The following is a 27,774-nucleotide window of genomic DNA, read 5'->3' as shown; positions in this document are numbered from 1 at the left end:
ATCCTAGTAAAAAACTAAGATTTGCCATTCACAGGTATTTCTGTACCTCCGCAACCTTCCTCAGGATAATATGACTCTTTCAAAAATTCAATGGATCTTCTCACTAACATCCCAGGAGAATGAAGAAGTACTAATATCCCCATTCCAGAAGCGGAAATGTACACAGTGATCAAATCATTTGGTTCCCTGTCATACAGGAAGGTCTGCAGAATGGAAGAATGGACTAGCCCGAGACTCTTCTACTGATCAATGAACTATTCTTCACCTCCATTTTCCAAACTGGACTGTACAATCACACACAAATATTCGCTTTCTTACCAAGTCCTTTAGTTAGCCTCGTGCTTTGAGGGAATAATGAGTATTTAATGCTTACAAGATTTAAGTCAGAGTTTAATTTGATCAATCACACATATTTGTAAAACGCAGCACAACGTGGTACCTAGACCTAAAATATTCTGCTGATTTTGAATAAGTATTAAAATCACAGGCACAAATCCAACACATGATTTCAAATTTATGAAAAATAGGTGGAATTACCTACCTTCTGACATACTTCTTAAAATATGAAGGAAACACATGAGCAGACTTTTGATCTCTGCTTGGTCAAGTTTGTCATATCGAACTATAGCACTTCCTAAAGTGCTGCTCGGTTGGTTCTGAAAAGAAAACAGACATATTTTGGCTAAAGGGTTTTTAAACTGAAAAAACGAAAATGATTTAAATTGTCTTATTAATTCCTGCAACAGAAAAAGGATCTCAGAATGGAGACAAAAATGTTTCATGTAGAGACAGGTCACTAAAACACACATTACACACATGAAGTATACCAAATTAAGCCTCTTTACCTTTGTTTATTTTTATTTCCTTCTTTGCATGATTTCCCCCCCACGAGGGAGGAGCAAGAGGAAAAGTTACCTAATAGCGATTATTAATCTAGTTAATTATACAGAGATACCCACATTGTAGAAATCGGGCATGCCCCTTCTGCTTAGATGAAATACTTTAAAAATAAATGCTGCTGTGTTAGGTGATGCATATATGCTCCTTTGCTTTTGAAGAGACTTTATGCTGAACTGTAGACAGACCTGCCGCTACAAAACTCTTTCTGTTTAAAGATGTAAGAACCTCAAGGAAAAAACATACATGAATGGCAATAATATGCATTCTGGAAGATTAACTACTGGTAAGTAACTTACCCCCCCCCACCCCCACCCCACCCCAAAACAAACCAAAAAACTTTCTCCCTGCTTCATTTGTTTATACAATTCCTACACTTGTGGGAAGTTAATCAGCAGTGCTCAATACTAAAGTCTGTTCAAAAAGAAAACATAACTGATCTTTCAAAATGTGTACCACAAAAAAAAAGAAAAAATAAAACTGTGAGAATATATAAATTGAACTTTAGGCAAAGACTTATCTGTGGAAGAATAATTTTCACACAATCAAGTGTTACGAAGTCCCCAATCTGAGGCTCTTACAGATATACTATATAAATGTTTGTTTAAAGGATAAATTATGCCCTTTTTAGTGTCTAATTCTCACTTCCAATATGAGGCCACTTATGCAAATGGAAGATGAACCAGACGTTTAATAAGTTTTCTGTAAAGTCAACAGTCCGGTAAAATTGATCTGTGCAACGCTTTCGTTTCTACAAGAAAGTTGGATCATCTTGGCTCCATCACCTTTTTAAGGACACATACCAGTGTTGGAAGAAATCCTTCATATCAAAATTAGAAAAAAATAAAAATAAAAACATAGACTCAAGGGAGAAAAGCACTTGGTTTCACAAACAAAGCAAGAAGTGCCAATACCTCAAGGGTATAACAACCCCTCCAGGAACACTCCTCACTGAAAGCAGGAGACATGCTAATCTGTGAGGGAACATTTCACAGCACACCCATCAATTGACTGCTGAGCCCTTTAACGCATTCCGTGTAAAAGGAAAGAATTGCTGTCCTAAAACAATCTGTGTAAATTTGTCCCATACTAGCCATTGAATGGATGCACTGTGAAACCGAATGTGAAACTATGACTAATACTGGCCAGAAGTTACTGTATTTAGGAGGAAATGGACACCTATATAAGCCTGATTATTGTAGATTCTAAAGACCTCACAAGCTGTTTATCTTTGATGTATTTCTGGTGAACGAGGAGGTGCTACTATACAGCTTTATGGATGCTGAAATAAAGCAGGCTATTAGTGGGTGGCAGAGCAGAAACAGAATTTAGTTTCCTAGACTTTTGAATACTGTCCAGAGCACGAGATAATAGTCCCTCTAAAACAGTTGAACACATACATGGATAAAACTAGGACTACAGCTACTCACAATCTTAATTTAAAATCATGTCAATAACCTATAAAGTATGCACATATTAAAATAGAAACTGATATACTTCCAGCCAATTCTGATTCCACAAGTATAGTTCTACAGGTTATTCTGAAAGAAAATTAGAACAAAAACATGGCTCTTCAGTAATGATATCAAGCAATGAGCAAAAACTCGAAGATAACGTGCAGTGAACAACTGATCTACTAGAAAGAAAGTTTGGAAAGCAACGAATAAGAAGCCAGGATTAAGTATTATTCGGGGAATATATTAACAGCATGCAAAACATAAATCCTGTACCACCTAAATTGGCAGACCAGAGTAGAATTTTCAAAGGATGTTGACTCCTTTGAAAACCCTTTTACTTGGTAAAAACACTACATTTTAGTAATTAACAACATGACAACTAAGTAATAGATGACAGCATTGCCATTTAGCAACAGTATATGCACAAGATATTTCTTTATTTACTTGGTCAATGTAAAAGATTTTTTAGTTCTATTTATATTAAAGACCCGAAGACTCAAATTCTGCTGATATTCAGGTTGATCAGATTTTTATGCTTAAATTACAATCATGTACACGAACTATTCCAGGTTTGGCATTTAAAGGTATTTTACATGGTTACATTTGTACGTGTTTGGCGTGAGATTCAACTGTTGCAAAGAAGTGGCAAAACTACTGATCACACACTTCACTCAGAAGCTTAACTATACCAAGCACAAAAACCAAATACTTCTTGCAACTGAAGAGAGAAAGCAGCATGCAAAATTTTCTCTGGCAAAGCTGGAATTGTCAGAAGTGAAAAATCCATAGTAACACGGTTTTTCTTTGCAGGGTGACAATTTTCTTCTTCTTCTCCATTAGGGCGCATAGCATGAGCAGAGTGCCTTCTGAGAAGCTTCTCTCTCTGCCACACGAAGGCATGTCAGAGTCAAGGGGAAAAAGTTAACATGTTGTGACTTGCACAACAAGATCTAAGAAAATGAAATGTGATCAGTATCAACATAAGCTCTAGAAAGACATGACTGAATACCTCATAGCTACTGCAGCCAGAGCTCCTAATTTGTAACAGCTTTAAAGTGAAATGATTTAGAAAAGTCAAACTAATATAAAAGAAATCACCTAAAGACAGCACAGCAACTGTTTTTTTTCAACATTTTAAAAGTGCTACACATATTGTGTATAGAACAGGATGGAGTGACGGTCTCCACAAAATCAAAGAAGCTGTCCTAACTAGAATTCAGTTCTCTCAAGCAAAATTCAATAAATTTCATTTAGTGCCTTTCTCTAGCAAAGGAAACAACAACTGCTTGCTTATGTCTCTACGTTGAAAATCTGTTTGTATTTTCTGCAAAACAGCTTAATAAATGTAATGCAAAAAGAGTTCATATGATAACTATTTTGCAAAAGAAAAACTTATGTAAAATACTGCTCTACAGTTATTCTAGAAAGCCCATTCCCAATGGAGACAGAGAAGTTAACTCCTATGAGAATTAAGATGGAATTTTAGGAATACATTTTGGGTTTTTTATTTTGGTTTGTTTTTTTTACCTTGTCAAGAGAATTGCTCTTGTCACTGTGTCTTTCTGGAAGACTGTTTCCCGAGTCTGTACTTATAAGAGATCCTCTCGAGTCAGCATTCCTCACGCTATTAATATTTGGAGTTGACGTGGTGTATGGGGAAGCTAAAAAAACCCAAAACAATACAAAAGTCTCAAACAATACATATACTGAAAAAAGTCCCTCCATAGTTTATTCAGACTTCTAAAACCACCATATATGTATATATATTTTTTTAAGAAGGCAAATAATTAATTCCATTTAGTTACTTTCAATGAAGACAAACTTATTCTAGAGCTTCAGCGAAGTATATATGTATGTACATACACACAGACTTATGTACAACTACATACACACGTGTAAAAAACAAATGTAGCAATACATACACACTTACATGAAGAAGCATGTATATTTAAAAAACTCCCCTTCCCCATTTTTCAACTTTTTTTTTTTTTTAATTCACTAGTAAGTGACACAACTAATTATAGCAGGCAACAACAAATAGAAAAACACATTAAGACGACAGACAGGAGGATGCCCACAGGTGTGCACAAGCAGCACTCCTCTTAGAGGCGGTCTCTAACATCAGGTACAAAATCGTGGAGTATGGCACTCTTGCCATAAGTGACTAAGACTAGCCTTGCCTCCTATTTCTCTGCAGCAAGACAAGAACTATCACCTTTGACTGGGGAAAAAGCAGCTTTCTCCAGGAAACAGCTTTAGTTTCAAATAGAAAAGCAAAACCAAAAAGATCCCAAAAGAAAGATTTCATGTACAGAGTGTGAATTCTGACCCATGCTGAACAGTTCTGTTAATGAAAGTAGCAGTACCCTTCAAGTATACATGCAGAAAGCAACGAAGTTGGACACAGAACAATTATGTCTGGTAACAAATGAAAACGGAAACTGGTTCTTTAATTAATTTATTTTAAGTGCTTACCGATGCCAGAGATAACACCAAATAGATCTTTAGGAAGATTGTTATCCAATGTGTTTCCTGATTTTTGTGGTGTTACTAGCTGACTTGCAGTTGGCAAATTAAGTGCATCATCCTTTGCACTCTGTTTGGAAAAGAGAGGAAAATGCAATTATTGTTTTCCAACATTATGGACTCAGTGAATATGACATACTTTATCTTCTAGAGCAATATTTGTTACATATTTCTTTCTTAAATTTTAATTTCTATTAAATATGCTCAAAAGCATGGAATAAGATGTTCAGGTATTTGCACAAGCTTGGGATAGCCTACAACTTAAGATACCCCAGGAAACATTGAAGAAATGAATATTCTATTGAATTTTAAACAGTATTAACCAGATATTTCCAAAACACCCAAATAACTTTTATTTCAAGCACACAAACATTTCTCTTGTTGGAAGGGTATTGTGAATTTCTTTCTTAATACCAAATGGAACACAGCAAGATATGGACAAAAATAAATACATTAATAATTAAATCTTAGATTCAATAATTGTATGCAACTATAATATATCAATATACATCTTCACAAATTCCACTTGAATTCATTCTCCTGTAGCCCTCTTACAGTACATATGTTCCAAAAGCACACTCCTTTAAGGTTAAAAATTCCTCTCTAATTTCTAGAAAATTAATCATTTTTTGTTGTGGTCCATTTATTTCAGTGTTGGACTGAATTGAAAAATAAGGTTTTAAAAAAAAGAAAAAAATCTACTACCAATATACAATCTTCTCTGCTGAACAGCAACAGCAACTACTGAATCTGTTGGGATTTTAGTGAACATAACTAATTCTCTGTGTGTTAGATGCCAGGGGAGTATCCTCTTGCATAAAAATGAAGTATGTGCAAGTGCCTCCAATGCCAGGATCTACAAGAATAGAGGCAAACTGTTTATACCAACTGGCAGGCAGACTAAAGAGAAGTGTCATTTTTGAGTAAAAAACAGAGACAATTTAATGAAAACTCCTCTCACAGAAATTGTATCAAAATTGGGTAATAGATACAAAGAGAAGGCCATTAAATTGCAGAAACAACTGATATTTTTTATTTCAAATACACTGTTCCTTCAGCTTCTTTGGCTCCTCTTCTTAGAACACTCAAAAAGATGCAGCGGGTCTAATCCTGTGTGGTCTATAGTTTGTACTGAAATATAGGCACATGCACCAGAGATAGAAAAAGCAAGATGTTACATGGCAGTATAATCACATGGTGCTAGAATGACGCTGTCACAGTCTCTGTGGCCTAGCATTCTCCAAAAATCTTCAGAGGTTCAAACAGAGATCAATAAGGGCACTGTAACCTGTATGTAGGACCAAACTAGACAATTATCATGTTAGGCACAACTTAGCTGGACAAGAGAAACTGCAGCCAAAACCATCAAGGTTAACTAAGCTTTTAAGCTCAGAAAAAGCAAGGGGAACAAACTCGCAGAATTCTGAAGTTTATGAAACTCTTTGACAGAAGTATGCAGTGTTTCATATACACGTTACCAATAAATTACAAAAAAAAAAATTTAGTATAACAAATAGAAATGGTCACTCACATTGCTGGAAGGGTTAACAGGAAATGGAGACACATCTTTAACATTGATTCGCTGAACATTTTCTATGAGCAGTCCAAAGAGCGGCAAATACATAGTGGCTATTCTTGCTTGGTGGCTCTAAAGAGAGTTCAACAGTTCATTAACAAATTACAGATTTAATTTTTAATCACCAATTATTTTTAAGCTCTTCACTCCTAAATTACAAAAAAAGAGCATTTAATAAATATTTGTCAAGCCAGAGCCCACATTCATAAGTTCATAAATGGCAAAAGCAGTGATCATCACTATGTTTTATTCTAATTTACAGAAGATCAGTAAATTTTATTTACTGTTTCAATATAATCCAGAAAAAAACCTAAATTAATGTGATTTTAGCTAAGACTAACCAAGTAAATCATTATTATGTTAGCTTGATAAATTAATGATATCTTCAATTAAAATTTTATGACCTCTCCACAGCACAGCTGATGTTAAAAAAAACTCAGGAAAATTAAAAATCACTCAAAATTTACCACCATGACTTGCAGCTTTCTTATACTCATTTTATGAATAATAGATAATGGAAGGACAGCCGCCAAATATTAAGCGCTAATGTTTAATGAAAATAAGAGCTTTAAAAAAGTTTGTAAGAATCTAATTACTTTAAGAACAGCAGTTAAATTACACCGTACTAAAATGTAATAAACACATGTAATTACGTTAAAAGGTGCTTTGTGCTTTCATTTGGTAAAAATATGGGATTTTCAGATTGATTGTCATAGAATTTTCATACATATTTTCACCACAGTCTGAACAGAAATAGCATTGCTGCAAATTAACAAGTTTCACATACTTTCTGTATGTGTGTACACTTCATCTTTACTACTTTGTAATACTAGCATAGCAATACACTTACCCTGGAAGCATATCTATCATCAAAAGAATGCTTTATCATCAAATTCTTGAGTACACTAATAGCAATCTGCCGCACATCTCTGAACTCTTGTAATGCATTGCCCACCTCCCTTAGAAGCAGTCCCACTAAGAAGTGATTTTTACAGAACTCATCGGTTAATGAATAGTCCAGGTGAAGGTCTGGAAGTAAAGTACAAGTTCTATGTAAAGAATGGTATTATTCAAATCAGTTTATCAATTAACTTCAGGCTAAACTGTTTCCAACATTATTGACAAACTCATATATATTCACATATATAATATATAATCAGTTATTCTTATATCCCTAGCCCAATTCACTGCATAAAGATGCATTTATTAAACAGACAATGATGATGTATATTCAATCAACAGAAGCTGGAGAAATCTAAATACATTAATTAAAAAAAATATTTTAAATACTGTGCAATATTCAGAAGTGTTCCTACTAAATTCACCTGGACTAGCATCTTATAGCTCCAAATTAAATTTTAAATCTATATTCAGGCACTGAAAACACACACAGTGCACAAAGGTTGTGTACGCTCTGTCTTTCAGGAATTTAGCTGTATGGTAGAAGTAGAATTTAATTTTTAGTCTGTGGTTCAGTCCCAGGTTAGTAAATTTGAAGGACTGCAAGCAAAATGTACTAAAAAGTTTTACGTGTCTCTACTGCAGTTTTAAGTTCCTTCTTCATTATCTTACACATGTATTTGTTATGAATATAGACTATAAAGCCTGCTAACAACTGTGATCTTGGTTAATTGACATTCTCTAAGAAAATGGTCCCAAAAATTTGCAGTGTCTAGTAAAAGTGTAATGAAGAGACTGCATTTGCAACACATGTCCAAATCAAGCAATTTCTTCTCAATATGAGAACACAAAAGGACACAATAATATTTAAACAAGATAACTTAAATGAATCTAAGGAAATTAGACCTATGTTGTAATATAGTAGGCAATTTTTCTGGTACAATTAAACAATACTATATTTTTCAGAAATAGTTATGTTTTTAATTGCAATAGAATTGGAATTAAAGAACATTTGAAAATTTGTGCTTAAACCACTGCAATACAATTTTATTTCATGAAGTATTTCTAGCAGTAACTAACTGTAAATCTATGCAAAGCCCCATATAGATGTATAGATATTATATGGACACATACACACACACAAAACCCCAGCACATCTGACACAGCAAAGTCAAACTGCTCCCCTTTAGAAGTACTTTTTGTGTAACAAAATAATCCAGTTCATTTATGTACTGAATATATGACAGCTTAAGAGAAACCTTAGCTTGAAGATCTTATTTATTAGAATGTATATACGTTTAAAATGTCAGCTGAGGAGGGGTTCAAGAGTTTCTCATATTCACTGTCATTGTTCAAAACAGTAATCAAAAACCAGATGCTAATCTCAGAGCAGTTTCATTTTTCAAAGAACTCTCCCAGTAAGGGAATCCATTGAGTCAGAAAGAAACATAGATAAGACAGCACAGATGTTCTACAGGCCTTCTTGTAACTCACTGTAGACCCAACCACATCACCCGAGATCTCTTTTGCTTGAGACAGCAAAACCGAGCCAGAAACACTTCTGATAAAGGTCTTCTTTCCTGGCTGAACTCCTAGCTCTCCAGGGAGCAGCATTTTACACTGTTCTTTATTGTGTAATCAGAAATACTGTTTTCTCTAGTTTTGCTCTAGTTCTTTTTTTCTTAGGATCCCTAAACCAACAACTCATAGTCCCTTTTCTATGGAAATATATATGCAGTATTATTATCCAAGACATGCCTGAAAGCTGAAAAAGCCAGACAGAAATAAGTTCTATGCAGCTGTGCAGCTCTTAGTCTCAAATCTTGTTCTACCACCTTGATGAAAGCATTAATTAGTTATACTCAACTTTACTAAGCAGGCAGAAACTACTGAATAAATATTTCAGAAAAAAATAACCTAATCTACAAAAAACCAAATTTTAGGCAGGTTTACTTGTTACTTGTAAAAGCACCTTCCTCACCTCTGCTTATTGGTGTCTGCTATGGTTCAATGCCTGGAAGAAATGGATAATGTCTTCACAGCCACAAATGCAATAGCTAACATACTATTTGTTTTGGCACAACTCTAGATGTACCAGGAATCCAGATGGGCTACACGGGGCATTCATGACTGACCTCCAGTGGTGGTGGGGGTGAGGGGGTGGGGGGGGGAAGATGCACGAGGTGGAAGCAAGAACAAGCTACAAAAGAGGAAAATAGAAGCATTGATCAAGTATGCAGGAACAGTGCCAGGAAAGCCAAAGCTCAGCTATAGCTGAAACTGGTAATGGACATCAATGGCAACAAGAACAGCTTTTACCACTACATTAGCATTAAAAGCCTGAATAAGGAAAACATGGGATATTTTCTGAATGGGGACTGTGATTTAGAGACAGTGGACTTGGGTAAGGCTGAAGTACTCCATACCTTCATTACCTTATCCTTCAAAGCCATGGTTCCCAAGCCTTAAGAGTCTAGAGACTGGCTTCAAGAAAGAGAATTATCAGCAGTGGATGAGGATCAGGTCAAAGATCTCCCAAGACACCTCCAGTCATGCAAATCCACAGCACCAGACAAGGTGCTGAGAGAATTAGCTGATATCATTAGAAGACCACTTGCTATCAGCTTTGTTAAGCCATGGTGATCAGGGGTCTCCCATAATTGGGACCTTGCGATGACTGAAGGTAGACATTGCACACATCTTCAAAAAAGGGCAAGAATAATTCAGGGAACTACAGGCCTCACTTTGGTCCTTGGAAAAGTCATGGTGCAAGTCCTCTTGGAAGCCATTTTTCAGCAAGTGAAGGAGAAGAGTGTGACCAGGAACGCCCAGGATAGATTTACCCAGAGTAAACCATGCTTGACTAACCTGTCGTCTGCAATGAACTCACTAGATCTGTGAATAAGGGGAGAATAGCAGACTGCATTTCAGAAGAGTCTAGATTCTACAGGAATGGGTCAACAGAAACATCAATTAAATTCAACAAGGACAAGTGCAAAATTCTGCACCTCAGATGGACGAACTTCCTGCAATGGTACCAGCTGTGGAATGACTAGCTTGGGAGCAGCTCTGCTGAAAAGCACCTAGGGATCCAGGTGGACAATAGCTTCAACAGGAGTTGGCATGGCATCCTGGCAACAATGAAGGCTAACAGCATACTGGGCTGTATCGACAGGATCATAGCCAGTATATCAAGGGAATTATTTATTCCCCTTTACTTGGCATTTGTTAGACGTCTGTAACACCGTGTATTGTATTTGGGCCTTCTAGTACAAGAAGGATCTTGAGGCAGTTCAGTGAAGGACCACCAAGGTACTTAGAGGGCTGGAACACATGCCCTGTCAGGAGAAATTGAGGGAACTGAGTTTCTTCCATCTGGAGAAGAGAAGGCCTGAGGTGACCTGAGCAGGAGGTTGGACTACAGCCCTACTGAAGTCCCTTTTAACCTGAATGGGTATATGAAAAAAAAGTAAAAAGTACACCAAACCTCACACTGCACACCAACCTACAGGAGTGTTGCAGGCTTCCACAGCTAGGGAATTAAAAGCTAACTCATGGAAAAAAAAAAAGCAAAAAACAAAACTTAATAAACATAGCAGGAAAGGGAGGCAGAGTCAAGGATGTAGTTTACCATATCTTTCAATGACTAGATACTTCGGATAGATTACTCTGCTACCTAAACTATTCCTTTAAGTTTAAATGAAAAGATTACAACTTTAAGCTTCCATTTAACAATTTCGAGGTTTCCAGCATCTCATAGATCTGAAGTTACACCATCTACATGTCTAGTAATAAAAAGATGACATCTAAGAAATACACCATACACTTGTTTGGAAGAATTTACCTTGGTATCTCTGAACTCTGCCTTTTCCAAATGGCATTGGTAGATTCAAAGGTATGTAGTGCTCATGGTTACAGACTACACGGAGAAATTCAAATTTGAATTCAAAAAGAGTCTGCAAAAATAATTTAAAAGTATAAGTTAAACAACTGATGCAGTGATTTGAATAACACATTAAAAACAGCTTTCTAACACAAAAGGGTGATTTCTCTCAGTCTTGCAGTATGAGGGATATAGACCTGTCAAAGTTCCATATGCCAGTATAAAACAATTCCAGCATAATTTATACTTGACAACTGGATATAGTTCTATTTACTGTTCCCAATGTCTGAAGTTATTTAAGTTTACTAGCATATTATGTATGGATGTAAGAAAAGTTTGGACCCACAGAAGAAATTCTTTGGACATCTGGTACATGCTTTCACCACTACAGTAAATGTGCAGAAACTTATCAGATATCAACTCTTCCAACTTTAGCCTTTCTCACATTCATAAATTTCTGCTTAGTGTTGCACCCCCGCCCCCCACCACTTTCGCAATATGCACGATCTAGGGTGGTAAAGTTGCACCTGAAGATGGGAATTAAAATACGAAAAAGTGATTTGATGGGGAAAAAAATGCTCTAGGCACAGCACAGGGACTTCTAATGTAACTGGGAAGAAGTCTGAAGACTTAATGCAGGACTCTATCCATATGCATCAAGAAGAGACAACTCGTAAAAATAGTTTGTTTAAAAACACTGAGTACCTTTGGATCTCCTGGGGCAAAGCAGCTGATGTAGTTATTGATTTGCTTGAAAACAAAGCCTCTATCCATAAAAGTAAAACACCTCTGGGGAAAACAAGCAAAACCAAGATAGAAATGATTTAGTACTGTCTCAGTGCTCAGTAATTGTATTTCTGTATTTAATAAGTTTATTTTCCAAACACATTGATATTTCCATTTGAACAAAGAAACCAATAAAACAAGCAAACTAAATGTATGTATACATATATGAATACCAAATTTTCCCTTAGAGTGCAGAGTGTAAACAAATTGCAAATAAAAAGCAGTTTGAAGAGAAGAACTCTATCTTGACAGAAATGAAAATGACATGCCACTAGCAGCTTTATCTACCATTTTACTTCCCATCCTTTTTTCTCCCTACTGGATCTTACTGGCTGAAAAGGGAAAGACACTGAAAGACTGTCTACATAAAATGCATGCAAATAAAACACTACTCAATGTACGAAGATTTTGTAGGATTAGAAGGTAACCTAGATGATATTTTTAAAGAAAAAAAAGAAGAAAATTAAAAATGAATGGGTAAAATATAAATTCACTTATAAAAATATGAAACTTCTGAACAGTTGTCTTCTTGATTACAGAAGATGCAAATTATACTTCAATGCATTTTAACTTGAACATAGAATTATATCTAAGAACCTTTAAGCATATTCAGTTTTATATAAGTTGGCTTTAAGATTCTTTAAAATCCATAAAGAAGCAGTATCATTGAAAAAGTAACGACAGAGCCCAAGTCGCTTGTGTACCTACTTTTATAAAGGCCGCAAGGCTATGGTTTGCATTTTTTGAAGCCTCGGGATTGTCTCTGTACTTCTGAGTGATGTGTGGCATTAGCATATTAACAACTGTTTCAACTGCATGATGAAAGGAAGCGGAAAATCTCTGGTTTCGCAACAGCTAGAAACAAATTCAGACACAATATTTGATATGGTTTATAACACTGAAATATATCAGAAAATTTACTTTAGACAAGATATAGATAACCTGACAGGGAGAGGGGAGACAAAGAAAATCTTCAAATTTTCTCATTTGTCATTTAAAGTAGTATTTTTTTTAAACTCAAGATTTTCCTGAACTTTCTAGACTGAGGGGGGCAGGAGCATTTGGTTAAAAGAAAATATTATAACATGCACTAACATCTGTTATTAAAATTCAAGCAAGTTAGTCTTTGATGACAAAAACACATGTATAAAAGTTTGTAAGTGTAATGCATTAATATTTCTGTATACTACAATAAACTTGATGACAGAAGCTAAGAATAAAAGGGAATCCTTTAGTTTTATCTATCTTCCTTTCCAAAGCAGACACCAGCTGGTTCACATATAGTAACTGTATTATCAGACTTTCTTTTCTGTCTTGGAAAAAAAAAAAAAAACAACAAAACCCAAACCAGTTTTTGCTGTTCTGCAACTATCTTTTCAGTAACTCCTTTGCCTTTTGCCATTGTGGAAATTCTCATCCATGCTCCTTTCTTTTTCTTGCTCATCAGCGACTTCAAATCTCAGCTCTTCCAGGCTTCAGAATCTTACTCTCCATGTTTTTAAGTTTCCACAATCAAAACTGTTTTCCCTTGCTTTTAGGTAGTTTGCCAATTAGCTTAAAAGATTTCATCTATGTTCACAATTTCCTCCTTTCTACTCACTATCTATATTATCTTCATCAATGATTTTGTACATTCTGACCAGTATTGGTCAGTAAGTTCTCTTTAGCTTTTTGGCACTGCAGAGACTCTTTTATTTCTCTACATCTTACAATCTTTATTAAAGATTCTGTCTTTTGTCTGAAGGGACTTAATGACAGGTGGTATGAGACTGAAGAAATTGATGTTGACAAGAAGTGTTTCAACTGTACAGTCATTATGTCTTTTCTTTCTGAAAACTGAAATCAAAGCATTCAAGTGCTCTGAATACTTCATTAGTTAAATAGTTTTTTGAACTACATTGAATGCAACATTCCTAGGCAGAACAAATCATTGTCAAGGCCCTGCATAAATTGATGATTACACAATTTGCTCCCTTTGTGTTTGAACTGTGCTCCAAAGCCTCTAGTTCTATTTAAAAAAAAAAAATATTTTTTAAAAAAATAGATAGTAAGGTTGAAAAAGATCCCTGTATAAATATCAACAGTACTCAATGAAATAACAATAAAAATTAAAAATTCTGTTGGCGGGTATGCCAGTCAGTGTCCTACAATATTCTTGTAACTCACTCTTTGTTGGACAGTAATTAAATATTTTTTAAAATACTACAAAATTCTTGCTACAGAAATAATTTTGCTGCACCCAGAGATGCATCTTTTTATTAGATCATATAAGTAGGAAATATCTAAATGCATGTTCCATTTATTACTTTACCCAGTAAGACAGAAAAAAGCTAGCAAAATCATTTATTGATATTTAAGGGGCTTGTAAATCAAGAAGCAATGTTTGGGAATAAGGATACATGCAAATAAGGGGTGAGTTCTGCTCCTTTTTCTTTCATGTCACAGGGAAGATGACAGCGAGGTTAGTTTTAAAAGTGGAAACGTCTTCTTTTAACATGAAATGTGGAGACAACAACAAAAATCTGTCATAAAAAGTCACTCCAGTAGTTTATAAGCTATGAACCTTACTTCATGTTATTGCAGGGGAAGACTGTAAAAGAATAGCAGTTCAAGGTGACACACAGCAAAGTACGAGCATTGAAAGGTGTGTGTTAAAAGAATTTGTTTCCTTTGTACAGTTGAACAGCTCCTATTTGGGGGTTACTTCTGAAGATACTATCAAAAACAAGCAAAATATTAACCTGAAATGAATGGCGTTCCTATACAAGTATACCTAGCATGCAGAACACTCTATTGAGTGGGACATCAATAGAAACCAGACAGGTATATTCCAGTATCAAGCTTAGGGGTTTGGGGGTGGGGTTTTTTGTTTGGTTTGGTTTTTTTTCCCTCTTCAGGTAGAATTACTGCATGCTTCTATACCTGTAAGTCCTAACAAAAAATGTGGCAATGTTTTGGTAGTTTTAATGCTGCATAAGAAAATCTCTGCATGAACCGTTACCATCTTAGAAAGATTTATGGCTACAAAACCTACTAAATCCATGAAAAACCTCACTGTGCATCCTTATTTTCTGAAATAAAATGGGGTCTTCTTATAGAAGTAAAAGTGCCATCAGTATTTAGATCACACTTTTTGTGGCATATCTGCTTCTTTCTGGCAACTTGGAATCATAAATAAAATGCAACTAGCAATTAGTACTTTCTTTGAAGAGAGTCATACTCTTCCCATGCTCAGTATTTTCTCAGCCCACCTTCTACAAAATGCACGTTTACAATTATACTGTTAACAGGTAGGGCAAACATTCATTAAAATGAAATTGTATAAATTTTTAGCCTACCTAAAGAATTCTGTAGGGCAGAAAGATTACTTAAAATGAACAAGACTTTTTCAGAATTTATATGATCATATAGCCCCATGTAATAGACAAAAACTGATGCAACAAGTTGATGTAAAATATCACTTAAAGGTCATAATTCCTAGACCAATCTTCAGAAATATAAACAGACACTGAGTTGTCTCCTGCCTCCATCTTTTGGTGCATTTTAATGCAAATCCTAAGCTTACTCATAATAATCCTTAGAAATAATCTCAGAAGACCACAGTTTGTACAGCATGTAATTTATAGCATATAGTAAATCACAAAAATAACTGCTCAGTCTTTCAAGTACAGCAAACCTGAGGCCATTAGGTCTCAGCTACTGGTTGTTACTTCTAAAAAAAGAAAATAATCAGTGCTTTCTCTTATAGTTACTTATGTCACTTTGACATCAAAGAGATGAAGGTCTTTCTGAGTAATAGTTATGGTTATGCCTACCCCAATTCACACTGTATTTCCGTAACACCAGGTAATCAAGTCAGTCTCAGGTACCTGTAACTGACATACTGTTCCTTTACCAACTGTGTTTTCCCTAAAATGAAAGTCTTGTTAAATTGAATTTGTTCCTCAGACATACGTGCTGGTGCTCTCCAAATATAATTTATTATCAGGATTACATGGGTCAGTAAAGACACATTAGCTTTGCTTGTGGAGGAAAGAAATAATAATTAAAAAAAAATTAAGAAGTAGTAGTAATGTGAATGCTCATCAGTGGTAGTATATCATACTATACAAAGAGATGCAGATTATATGGGAGAGGATACTAAAAACATGGACACTGGCGGAGACATTCTGAGAAGTAAATTGCATTTAGTTTTTGTTTGTTTACACAGATTCCTGCTGTAAAAAAGATGGTATTCTACTGTACTTATTTTATCCACCATCTGATCTCAATTTAAGAATGCAATCCCTATTGTAAGGAAGTTACAATTAAATTAAGGAAATGGGCTTGCATGACAGCAAGTTAGTGGTTTCTTTGAAGTTTTTTTTTAAACCAATATACTGTTTCCAAACTTGTGAGGACTTCTGTAGGTTTGTTAAAATCAGGAAAAATTATATAAACTTTGTTTAACCAAGCAAAAACAGCATGTTGTTGGTTTTGAGTATCACCTACCAAATCCAATAGAAACCTTCCTCAAGCTATACAAATTTCACACAAACCATGTTTTGAAAACCTCGGCCAGATGCACCACATTCTGTAATTAGAAAAACTGTATCCTTCTCACACTGTAAAATAAAAAGTACTGCCAGTACTATCAGGTAAGTATGAAACCAACAAAAATTCTTTCTTTTTTTTTCAATACAATTTTTAAATTATAAAATTTTAATTCAATTCCAGAAGTCTCTAGAAAATTTCAGCTTTCAGTAAGAAGCAATGTTTTCTGCTTTATAAGATTACACTTCCATTTCAGTTGAATTGATTAATTAAATTAACACAATTAATTTAACTGATTATAATAAGCTCAAAATAGTGGGGTGCAATAAGAAATACCCCATTCACAGAGTGAACAGAAGCACAAACTCCTTCCTCAAGGAACATGAAATTTATAACAGAAATTTAAGTTTAAAGATCCTGAATTATTTGAACAGACAGTATGAAACAAAAAAGTGCAGAATAAAAAAAAGTCCATCTGAATATTTTTCTTACTTTGCTTTGAATTAACAGTATTTCTGTGATTAGTGGTAGAAAAAGTTGTAAGTCTTTTCTTTTTGTTAGAAATTTTAAGGAATTCCCAAACAGCTGATCAGTTAAAACAAGCAAGAACTTTGACATCTTAAATGCAAAAGGATGCACTGCACTACCCTTTGTGCATATACTTGCATTCTAAAAACTCCTAAACAAATGGTAGCTGTCACACTTCCCCAGACAGTTTAAGAAGTTAGCAATGAAAGCTTGCCTTCTTCCAGACTTCAGAAGATACTTAAATCTCTGGTACTAGTACCATGCAAATACTCAATTTCCCCCCACCTCCTTAAACTAAAGGCCTATTTCTAAATTAAACAGACTATAAACACCAGGTAAAAGTTTACGTCAGTATATTAGAGTGTATCAGGTTGTTTTTGCACAAAATATGTCTTCCCTGACAACAACTGTCTAACCTGTTTTAAAAAAAAAATCTGCCAATAAAGGTTCCAGAATTTCCAGAAGCACTGCTCCAATTAAAAGCTGAGATTTTATTTAAAAAACAAAATTATTTCATCTTTTCTGTTTAGTAACAGAAAGGAGATCACTCTCTTCTTCGTAACGTTTTAAATGGAGACGACTCCTTTTCCTTACATAAAAACGCAACAGAGAAGCTAGTGTCTCATGACGATACAAGCAAAAATTTGAGGTCCTCTTCAAATCCAAACTGACAGGATGAAGTCAGATATTCTTTGCAGATTTTATCTACTCACAGAAACTGAAAGTCAGAAGAAACCATAGCTGGGCAGACTGAGGTGGGGGGAAGTTAAGCTTAAACTGCATAACCGATATTGCTACTAAACGAGGAGCCTCACAGAGTGACTGAGCTCCTCCTGCATTCCAGAGCAGTGGGAAAAAGTTATGCATGTTACAGATTTTTCTCCTCCTTTATCTTTTTTTAACAATCTGAATTAAAAATAAAAAATATTCCTTCTATTTCTACACAGGGTGCAATGCTGAAGCCTGGTATCTTTGCTGTGTGATGTATTTCAGTAGAATGTATAGTTCAACTTGAATCCATAAATCATGCTCTTCCTCTCTATTATTGTGATATTCTGCAAATTATGTATCAGTAATTAGCACTAAAATGAGTCTAGTTGAATACTGTATTAAGGCAGATTTTTTTATTTACTACTAGATAACAGTCAGCCTGGTGATATGATTTAATTCTTCTAACTAAAAGTAAACCAGTAACATGAACAGGAAAACATTTTTATTCTGTATTAGTATTCTAAGAAAAAGTGACAGATACTAGGATTTGGACATCAAACACATTACTTTAGAGAATGTCTAATGATGACAAATTCATTTGACCAATTATCACATGGAGTTCACATGGTTCTTAAATGAAAAATGAATCAATAGCTTCTTTAAAGGTTAAATCTATTGAAATAGAAAAGGCCAGACACTTAAAGTAACTTGAACTCGAACTCAAACTGTACTGATCATACCACAGCAGAACAGTATTAAGGGTAGCACTCTAAAGCTTTTTTCCTGATCATTGTCCAATTATTTTTCCCCCTATGTACTTTAGACTCCCAGTTATGTTCTAAATACACAGTGAAAATACTGATAAAGATTTCAGAACAACCTGGTATGTTACTCAGCCAGGACTATTTTGTATACTTGAAACTTTACTTTCAAGACTTGCTTTAATACAGAAGTAAGTAAACTAAAAAGCTGTCACCAATGTAAGAAAAATACTGCTAATAGGCCAAGCTGATAGAAAAATGCCTGTTTCTAAAATTTTAGCATTCTCCTTCCAGCATAGGAAATAACACAGAATTAAATATTGATACTTCTTATCGCATACAGAAGGAATGTAAACTGCATGATTTGCTGTTCTCAGAGTCATTTTATATCACAGCTACTGTGCTGCTCAGGAAAAAGTCCACATATTTTTGGGTAGCACTTACATCAAAGTCCCCAGTGTTATCTATTGTTTCCAGCTTGATTGTACTGTAAGTATTAAGACATCTTACTAGAGAGTCCGATTATTTACACAGACTGCTCTACTGTATGGATTTTAAGGGGTTTCTTTCTTTTTATAGTAATGTTGAATCTAGCCCTGTAATTTTTTCTATCTAATATTTCGACTGATTTCTCCTGCTGTTTGGCTCTCTCCCTCCCTTTCTTACACATAAAGTTATTATATATAAATCATAACCATGTATATATAAAACTTTTTCTTCTAATATGCAATAAAAATATGTGATTGGAGAAAGAAGAGACTATACAAGTTATCTTTAGAATACAATTTTGTTTTGCAAAAGTTGACATACCTTCACTTTAGAGTTTTCTATCAAATGCTGAGCCATTGATTTTATCAGAACTTCAAAGAAAAACCATGAATACTGCAGAGAAAAGAAAACGTTCTGTAAAATCGCCACATGCATTCAACAACTATTTCAATACAATTAGTTCCTATTCTTCAGTTATGACCAGATAAGGATATACAGTAAAAAATACAGTTCAACATATACCTTAAGTAGCTTGTTGCTTGTAAGAAAGTCAGCAGATGGCTTTAAAATTGTTGTCATGGACTTTGTCAATTCTTCATGTACTGTCTTATATTCAGAAGCAACATAGGGTTCGGCTTTATAAGCATACTTAGGGAGGAAAATCAGAATACAGTATGAAACTATGACATAATATGAAACAATTGAAATTAAAAACAGATGCAACTAAATTTAAATATACTCTTTTTCGACAAATAAAAAAAGGAAACATTTAATTTACTTTTACCTACCTTGACATAAGATCTCAGGTAGCTATCCAAGCCTTCTTCATGACACTGAGCAACAATATGGATAATAACCCTAAACAGAAGTCAGAAACCAAGTAAGTCTACAAAGAAAGCTATGATTGCAATAGCAGAAATGCTACTCAGTTACGGATTTATGTGATAACCCAGTCATCACTTAAACTCGATGAAGCACTTAAAATTCTTTACCTTGTCACATTGACTGCAACTTCCTCTTGAGTTGCTCTAGTGAGAACTCTGAACAACTGGTTTAGAACAGTTGGCAGGAAAGCTATCATCACATGGCCTTCCATAGCATGAAGGCTCTAAAAGAAAGCAGTCATACCGTCACTCCCTTGAAACAATGGCATTTAAATCACCAGTTCTGAAATGATAAAATTTTCTGCAAGTCTTTTTCCAAAAATACACACTGCTTGCACTATTTGGTGCTAATTACCTGGAACACTGCACAGAAAGCAATTGAGAATAGTTTCTAACATAAATATTTAGTAAATATTTTCTACATGAAGGTAAATTAGGGATAAAAATTAGGTTTTATTAAAAGCATTTTAGAAATAGCTATTTGTCCTTTTCCATTGAAATGCATACTAGGTAATGTTTCAATGAAAAGACTACCTGTGTACACCACGGCAAGCTGACACTGACACTCTGGTATACTTTGCTATTTCATCCACCAATGCAGACATTTAGCAAACAGAAGTTCCACAAAAACATACAGATTGCTTTCCTCTGATAAGTGCAATACTAGTTATACTAGCTACTGCAAAACAATAAACTCACCTGTTAAAAAACAGAATGAACTAAAGTCCCTAACTATCTAATGCTGGAAATTGGAGACAGTGAATTACTAACCACTCAACTTCTTCATGATATGCCTTTGCATTCCAACACATGCAAAAGATATTATAGACATAACCACCCTGACATAAAAGGCAGTGTACAGCTTTTCATCCTACATTGGTTTATGTCACAAAATTCCCTGGAGTCAAAGGGAGTTTGACAAAAAAAGAGTGTATTTGCTGAACATGCATACAGACAACACATTTCAAATATTTCCATTCAGTGTTAAATAGCTGTCCTGTCTTTGAATGTTTGCCTGTATGCACATTCTCACTATTCAGGACTCAAAACAGTCTTCCTTCTTATGTGATCTATGATTTTTCTTAGAAACAGCAGTTGTACGCTACAGCGTCTTTTCTTTAAGTCCTGAATATCAGAACATCGGGTAAACATGCAAATAGAACTTCAGCTCACACTTTTGTCCAGGACGCAGACATTTTTTGGTAAAGCTGGTCTTTTAAGTAAGACTCTGAAGTGGACTTGTAACCCAACTTCTGATACCTTTTGAGTATTGAATTACACTTAGACTGCCAGAAGTAGCTGTGCCCTTTGATCTCTCAGGCATCCATGGAGGTAACTACAAGTACAATCAGATATCTCAACTTCTGAGATGCTAACTGATGTTTGGGCTTATGAAACATGAAGGAGAGCATACAAACATCTTGAGTCCGGCAAGTCTCAGAAAACCTTTAATTAGAAGTGTCAGATGGTGCCTACACAAAATCCTGTTAGGGAGGGCAAGAGCAGAAGGAAGAGAGACCAGGAGAACACTTGTCAGGTTTGGTAACCCAAGCTACTCTGCCAGTAGCACACTGGCTTCATGGGGAAAAGTAAATCCTAAGTATTTAAGTATGTCATTGCCATTATAGCATAGACATTACCTGCAGGAAACTGTCACCAGCACACTGAAATGCTGATCTTTAAAGAACATTTAGCACTCAAGCTGGCCAAGTCTGGCACAGGTTGGTACAGGCTGACACACAGAAGGCAAGCTCTCAATATAGTGGAGAAGTAAAAAGTATTTTGGGTCCCTGTGAGGCCTAGTTAGACAGGAATTTGGCCCAACGGAATTGAGAATAGCCATAATTTGTAGTTGACACAGAAGATAGCATTTGTTTTCTGTTACCATGAAGCAAGGCAACAAAGTCAATATGATGTGTTAATCTAGTGGTGTGGAACATGTACATACTGTGTGGTGAGAGTGTTCTGGTGTTTGATGACAAGTAAGAGTTATAAAGAGGCTCTGCAGTTGCATTACTCTGTCACAGGGATTTTGGCAAGACATGGTCTTGTCACTGAACCTAAAGATTTTGCTAATGTGGAATAAATACAAATAAATTAAGTGTTTAAGCAAAGGAATAAGCTACCCAAATGTATCACAGTATATGTGAACACATATAACTGAAATAAATTATGTGATCTGGGAGTGATCTGAGGAATCGTTCCTTTGAGCTTTCCCTAAAATGATACTTTAATATCTGATGGCCACTTTGTTCTACCAGACAAGAATTGTGAGTATCAAGAAGAGAATCAAGCCTTTGATTCCAACCAACTGTCATTTTTGACGGTCAGCGGGGAGCAAGATAAATCTAAAATTGCCACGCTAGTCCCTGGAAGAGACTTTGATTATATCAGATTCAAGTAGAGCTCTGGTAAACTTAAGAAACAGTGGGATTTCTCGAAATACCATGAATGCCGACGATCAAACAGGTCAGAAACTGACTGAGGGTTGTTTACAACTTCAGGTCCTGAGGTAAGAATCAACCAACTACCCACAAAGTACAGCGTTGTTCCATTCCTCATAACATGAACAGTCACCACTGCCAGGACCCCAGTAAAGAGGCTCTCCATGGTGTGCAAACTGATTTTTTAATAGTAGTGATTCAGACTTGTCATGTATGCAGAGATCTGAGTAATAATGGTTCTTTTCATGTAACATGACTGTTTCCCAGACCAACTGCTTTATATTATAACACCAGAAAGAGCAAATTCTCTTTTTTCACCTGAACTTATCAATAAAGACATTAAATTCCCTGAGGTCCAGTATAAGCAACAATCCTTCCCTTCTTCTTGATACCAGAAAACACCTGCCATTTTCTCTGGCACCTCAAGTAGCAGGAAGGCTACACCCCTTGAAAAAAAAGTGATGTAAATTATACTGACAATTTTAAAGAGCTTCAATGAGCCACAGGTCAGACTCTACGACCTCTAATTCATGATGACAGACACTCAGAACATGCCATCTTTATTATACAGAGAGAAAAAAAAGAAAGGTTAAGTCCAGTGATAGAGGTTCAGTATCCCAACTGATCTCAAAACCACAACCAGAGAACAAGAAGGCAAAGCCACACCAATGAGAAAAATGCCTTTTATGACTAGGACTTCTAAAAACCTGGATGATTCTTTTGTTTGTATTTTGATATAACATGGGAGGAAATTGAATACCAACAATTACAAATCCCCTGCCAGAAAAGTACGAACAGTGGGACGTGAGAGGTAAAGAGGTTCCCTTCTTCAAACAGAAATCTCAGACAGCAGGACCACAATCTCCCAGAAGGATTACTTGGGGAAAGATGGAATAACCCCCTTAGCCTCAAGGCAAGATGAAACACTGAAGCAGTGGTTCTTTTCCTCTTCTGTCTCTATTGGAGAGATTTCTTCAGGGCACAAACCACATATCCACACTTAGAAAGACTCCATATTTTGAAAAGTGTCACAATGACTGAGGATTTGCAAGTGTGGTATCAGGGAGAGATTCTGCACATAAGTAATCACAGAAGTCTTGGAGCAAGGAAGATGCCTCAGAGCCATGGTTTTGACATAACCAAGGTCACAAAGCAAGTCCTGTTCAGTAGTGTGCCACATTCAGTAGTTAAGTCCTTAAATGTCCTGAATAGACAGTCCAGTTTTATTAACTGATGGCATTCAATTACAGCAATAAACTCTGTTGTGTCTAAGAAAATCAGGAGTTACTTGTGATATCTTACATAGATTTTAAGGTGACTGAATTTTAGGCTTCATATTAAAAATCTGGCCTACTTGGTTAAGACAAAATTGCTGTGGAAACCATGCACTCTATTGATCTAATCCTGAAAGAGAACTGTAGACGCAACAATGATGACCTCCTAAGTGAAATTTTAGAAAATCAAGAGTCATCATTTCTTACCATTCCCATGTGCAGTTCAATTTCATTATTTTGACAAACTAAGCCATTAGTGTTTTGAAATTATCACTCATTAGGCTGACCAATACTGTCTCATTAGTTCCTCATGGTTTCCTCTTACATCGCACTTGTAAATTTACCTAGGGCAGTAAGTATCTTTTTGTTCTTTTTATACTGCATATTCCATTAATGAGACCTAGAAAATGTCTGAAGCTCCTAGGTTTTGCAAAAGTTTAAATAAATAATACAATCTGTTATTCACTGCCATTTTATACCTTAAGGTATTTTACAAGATCAGTTCCTAGTGCACGAGCTCCAGACTCGGTTTTCTGACAGTACTGAAAAAAATTATGCAAGTGCTGGTCCTGTCAAAGACAAAAAGAACAACAAATTAAACAACATCTACCATTACTATCCATAATCCAAAACAGAACACATTAAGATATTTATACAGAGAAATCCATATACGTGTCCATAGATGCAATTTTCAAAAGTAATTTGAGTGCACTACTCCGAAGACTAATTTTGTCTACATGTAACACTGATTTTTTTTTTAACCCACATAAGAAATTTCCAGTGGTTTTTGAATACCTGTTATACAAAACACCACCTATATTTGCTTCAAATCAACTGACATGCAGAAAACAGCATATTTAATGTTAGTTACCACAACCAATCATAATATCTATTTTATGAGCAGCTATAACAGGACTCATTGCTTTGTAGACATGCCAGTAAATAGCTTTCAGACAACTATGACCTCTCATCTAACAGGAAAATTCATATTGGAATAGATGACAATGTTAGACAAAAGGCTCACATTTTGAATAGCTCCCATTTCAGATCTGCTGTTTTTCACAGCTGATGTGAAAGAGAGATACCATGCAGAGTGTCCAAGAGACAAAAAAGATCAGCATACTGAGTTTAAGAACCTTCCCAAATATTGTATATACATATAACAAACATACATTGTTCCTAAAACTTTCTCTAATGTAATTTGCTTTATAACTCACCTGTGTATACACAGTTGACACCAGATGGGTGGATATTTTTAACAGCTGTTTGCCTCCATCTACCCATTTAATTTCAGGACCAGAATGCTGCACACACACATGCAGAGGAAAAGCAAAATAATGTAGTGGCATACTAGAGTATAACAGTTTGTTTACAGCACCATAAACAACACTTTTTTTTTTTTTTTTTAAAATAGGTTGAAGAAATGTGTGCAATGAATAAAGTCATAAAAAAAGCAAAATTATGCAGGCAATATTGCCAAAAGCATTTATGAAGCTTAAAATGTTTTTTAAAAGTCCCACAGTAGTCTCCTCACTGGCTAACAAAATTGCTTTTCTGTAAGTCACAGATTTCACGTTTCCCCTACAACTCCACAAAGAAACTTCTGACTAGAGAGAAATATCTACCAGTTTTCTGAGAAAAATAACACAAGAATTTCCACAGATATTGACACAGTTTAAACCTTAACACAGGTCACCAGTAGGTAGCAGCCAGTGCTTCCTTCCCACCCCGTTTCCAAAGAACTAAGAATGGGAATGTTCAGCTGTCTACCCTGGCAACCAGTTAGGGAGAGATTTTACTGCTAGATCTACAACTAGTCATATTGGTCCTAACCTTCTACCCATAGGCATGAGCAGAGACGAACAGCAGAGGCATAAAGAATACACCTACAATGTGAAAAGATGAAAGATGTGAAGGAGACGATGGTTGGAAAGCTTACAGCAGAGTTTAAAAAAGAAAAGGTGGTAGAACAGGAGGAGAGCAGCACCTCTTGCTGTTGATTTTAGGCCTCTTCCTCCAAACTGAGCCAATTTTGTCTCTGCATTTTATTCTTAGTCAAATCCCCTATCACATTTTACATTTTGTATCCTCCTCGGTAACATTTTTATTACTACAACTTTGCAAGCTTTCTGCTTTGAAAAATACAACCATAAATTTTACTAGTGAAGTATAAAGATCACAAAAATCAAGATGTGAGAATAAGACTTTTTCAGGAATAAAGGACTTACTGAAAGGAGACAGCATGAAATGCTAAAAAAAATTTAGTAAAGGACTTCAGATTATTTGCATATCTTCATAAACTCAGAATAGTTTAGTATATTTAAAAATTACTGTAACTTCTAGTTAATTATTACTACGAAGAATGAAAGAAACATTTCCTAAGTACATCAGCTAAATGTTAACAGAAATAAGTACTTAACAATTTAAACAAAAAACTATATTAGGACAGGTTGATTCAAATTATCACAAAAGTCAGAATTTATAAGTTATAAGATTTGTCTCCCATTTCTGTTTGGGTTTGTTTGTTTCCTGTATGTCAGACGTCTAACTTCAGCAAAGCACTCCATTTCAACTATAAAATAAAAAAAAAATTCTACCAGAAAATGACTTAAATCTATCAGACTGGGGAATTACAACCAAACCTTCTCTCCATATTTTTTTTTTTGAAAGATTAGAGCAGTTTTATATAACATACCTTTCCAACCCCCACTTCTTGATAACTAAGATAGCCTGATGGAAGATTTGCTGACACTGGAATGTGTTGCTCATTGGTCACCACTCTTCCATCTTTTATTAGAGGAAGCCAAGAATATCCAACTACGGAACAGGAAAGGCAAGTAATTTTAAATATGTTATGAATCTTTACATAAACCCTTACAAAAGTCTTACTGTACACTTCTGATATGTAATTCATAAACCAGAAAATATTACTGTAAGGGCCAAATGATTTGAACTCTAGTGATTAGAAATCATTAAAAAGGCAAATAAATTGTCGCCGAGTTTGAAAAAGCATATATTTGATAGATGTTCTAAAACAACATTTGAAACATTTAAATTAAAACGAACACCTAATGAAATCTTTCGGTCAGTATAACGTAATTAGAAAGCATTATATGGATCACAAAAATCACGGGTTATCAAATAAGCATATTTCATAAAAATCACCCCAGTAGTAACTGAAAGTAACGCATTAACATACAAACCTTGTGTTTCAACAACATCTTTCTTCTTTGTACTCCCTTTGCTTGAATTATCACAGCTGACATGGTAGAAGGTGAACAACAAATGGTGCTTTTCATGTAACTGAGTGGGCAATTCTATTTTAATCTGAAAGGCAAAGAATCACAACCTTTGTAGAAGTCTTCAGCTAGAGCAGTGACATGTCTTACTGGTTGCACACTTAAAAAGCAATCCCAGGTTATATGTTATTTGAAGCAAGATCAAGAATCACACGCACAAAACTTACAAAAATTTCCTTACAGTGAAAAGGGGGGGTCTGATTTAACTGAAATCATTATCAAAAACTTTTCAATCTCAAATCTTTTATTGTATTTTTTGAAACTTACATAATACCTAAACCAGTAAAAGTTACTTCAGAAAGGTAGCTTACCTCATCATAAAACTCTGGATTTTGATGATGGTGCAGAACAGCAGCAAACGCACTTCTGGTAAATACTGGACCACCTGGCCTACCATAGATACACTAATAATAGAAAAAAGGAAAAAAGAACAAAAAAAAACCGTGATCCTTTTTCACTCTCAGCTTAGAATCTGTTTTACCTAGAATTTGAAATATTTTAAACTTGTGTTTAACTTGGTTCCTTTGCAGACAAGGGATTACATGATCTGTAGTCTGCCTGCTGTGCAGTAGAGCCGACACTGATTTCGCCTCAGGATTCCTATACATTTTTCTACTTCTTCCAGGCACCTCTTATACACTGTGGTAGCTCATAAACAAACACAGAGCTTGGCTCTGCAGTTGATCTAAAGCTTTACTGTTTTAACTTAAAGAATTCCTCCTGTGGAGTAGGCAGAAGCCACCCTTATTTGCAACAAGTTTAGTCTTGGAATTTTTGTTGATATAAAGAAATTAAATACTCTGTGGGTTCTTCAGTAATCTTTTGT

At 35.2% G+C, this 27,774-nt stretch overlaps 1 protein-coding gene across 13 annotated transcripts in view; it reads right to left on the bottom strand.

The window, feature by feature from the left end:
- The window catches only part of DOCK9 (dedicator of cytokinesis 9), a 134,563-nt gene that overhangs the window by 36,026 nt on the left and 70,763 nt on the right, over positions 1-27,774 (bottom strand). For 8 of the 13 annotated variants that reach the window (XM_087755821.1, XM_087755825.1, XM_087755826.1 and 5 more), the window contains exons 19-35: positions 27,260-27,352; positions 26,853-26,976; positions 26,345-26,466; positions 24,867-24,953; positions 24,129-24,218; positions 20,040-20,155; positions 19,836-19,905; positions 19,570-19,695; positions 19,369-19,440; positions 12,734-12,880; positions 11,945-12,028; positions 11,201-11,312; positions 7,307-7,485; positions 6,412-6,528; positions 4,830-4,950; positions 3,882-4,015; positions 542-656 (exon numbers count right to left, since the gene is read on the bottom strand). In XM_087755821.1, the coding sequence (XP_087611947.1) occupies positions 542-656; positions 3,882-4,015; positions 4,830-4,950; positions 6,412-6,528; positions 7,307-7,485; positions 11,201-11,312; positions 11,945-12,028; positions 12,734-12,880; positions 19,369-19,440; positions 19,570-19,695; positions 19,836-19,905; positions 20,040-20,155; positions 24,129-24,218; positions 24,867-24,953; positions 26,345-26,466; positions 26,853-26,976; positions 27,260-27,352 (1,909 nt within the window). Of the gene's footprint in view, positions 1-541; positions 657-3,063; positions 3,238-3,881; positions 4,016-4,829; positions 4,951-6,411; positions 6,529-7,306; positions 7,486-11,200; positions 11,313-11,944; positions 12,029-12,733; positions 12,881-19,368; positions 19,441-19,569; positions 19,696-19,835; positions 19,906-20,039; positions 20,156-24,128; positions 24,219-24,866; positions 24,954-26,344; positions 26,467-26,852; positions 26,977-27,259; positions 27,353-27,774 lie in introns of all 13 variants that reach the window. The other 5 variants (XM_087755815.1, XM_087755814.1, XM_087755817.1 and 2 more) reach the window with 1 other exon arrangement.

This window comes from Nipponia nippon, unplaced genomic scaffold (genome assembly GCF_047370975.1).
Source record: "Nipponia nippon isolate SJK-2023a ecotype South Korea unplaced genomic scaffold, ASM4737097v1 scaffold_2, whole genome shotgun sequence".
Taxonomy (NCBI): Eukaryota; Metazoa; Chordata; class Aves; order Pelecaniformes; family Threskiornithidae; genus Nipponia; species Nipponia nippon.
Note: the sequence above shows the minus strand (reverse complement) of the source record. Positions and strands in the feature narration are given on the sequence as shown.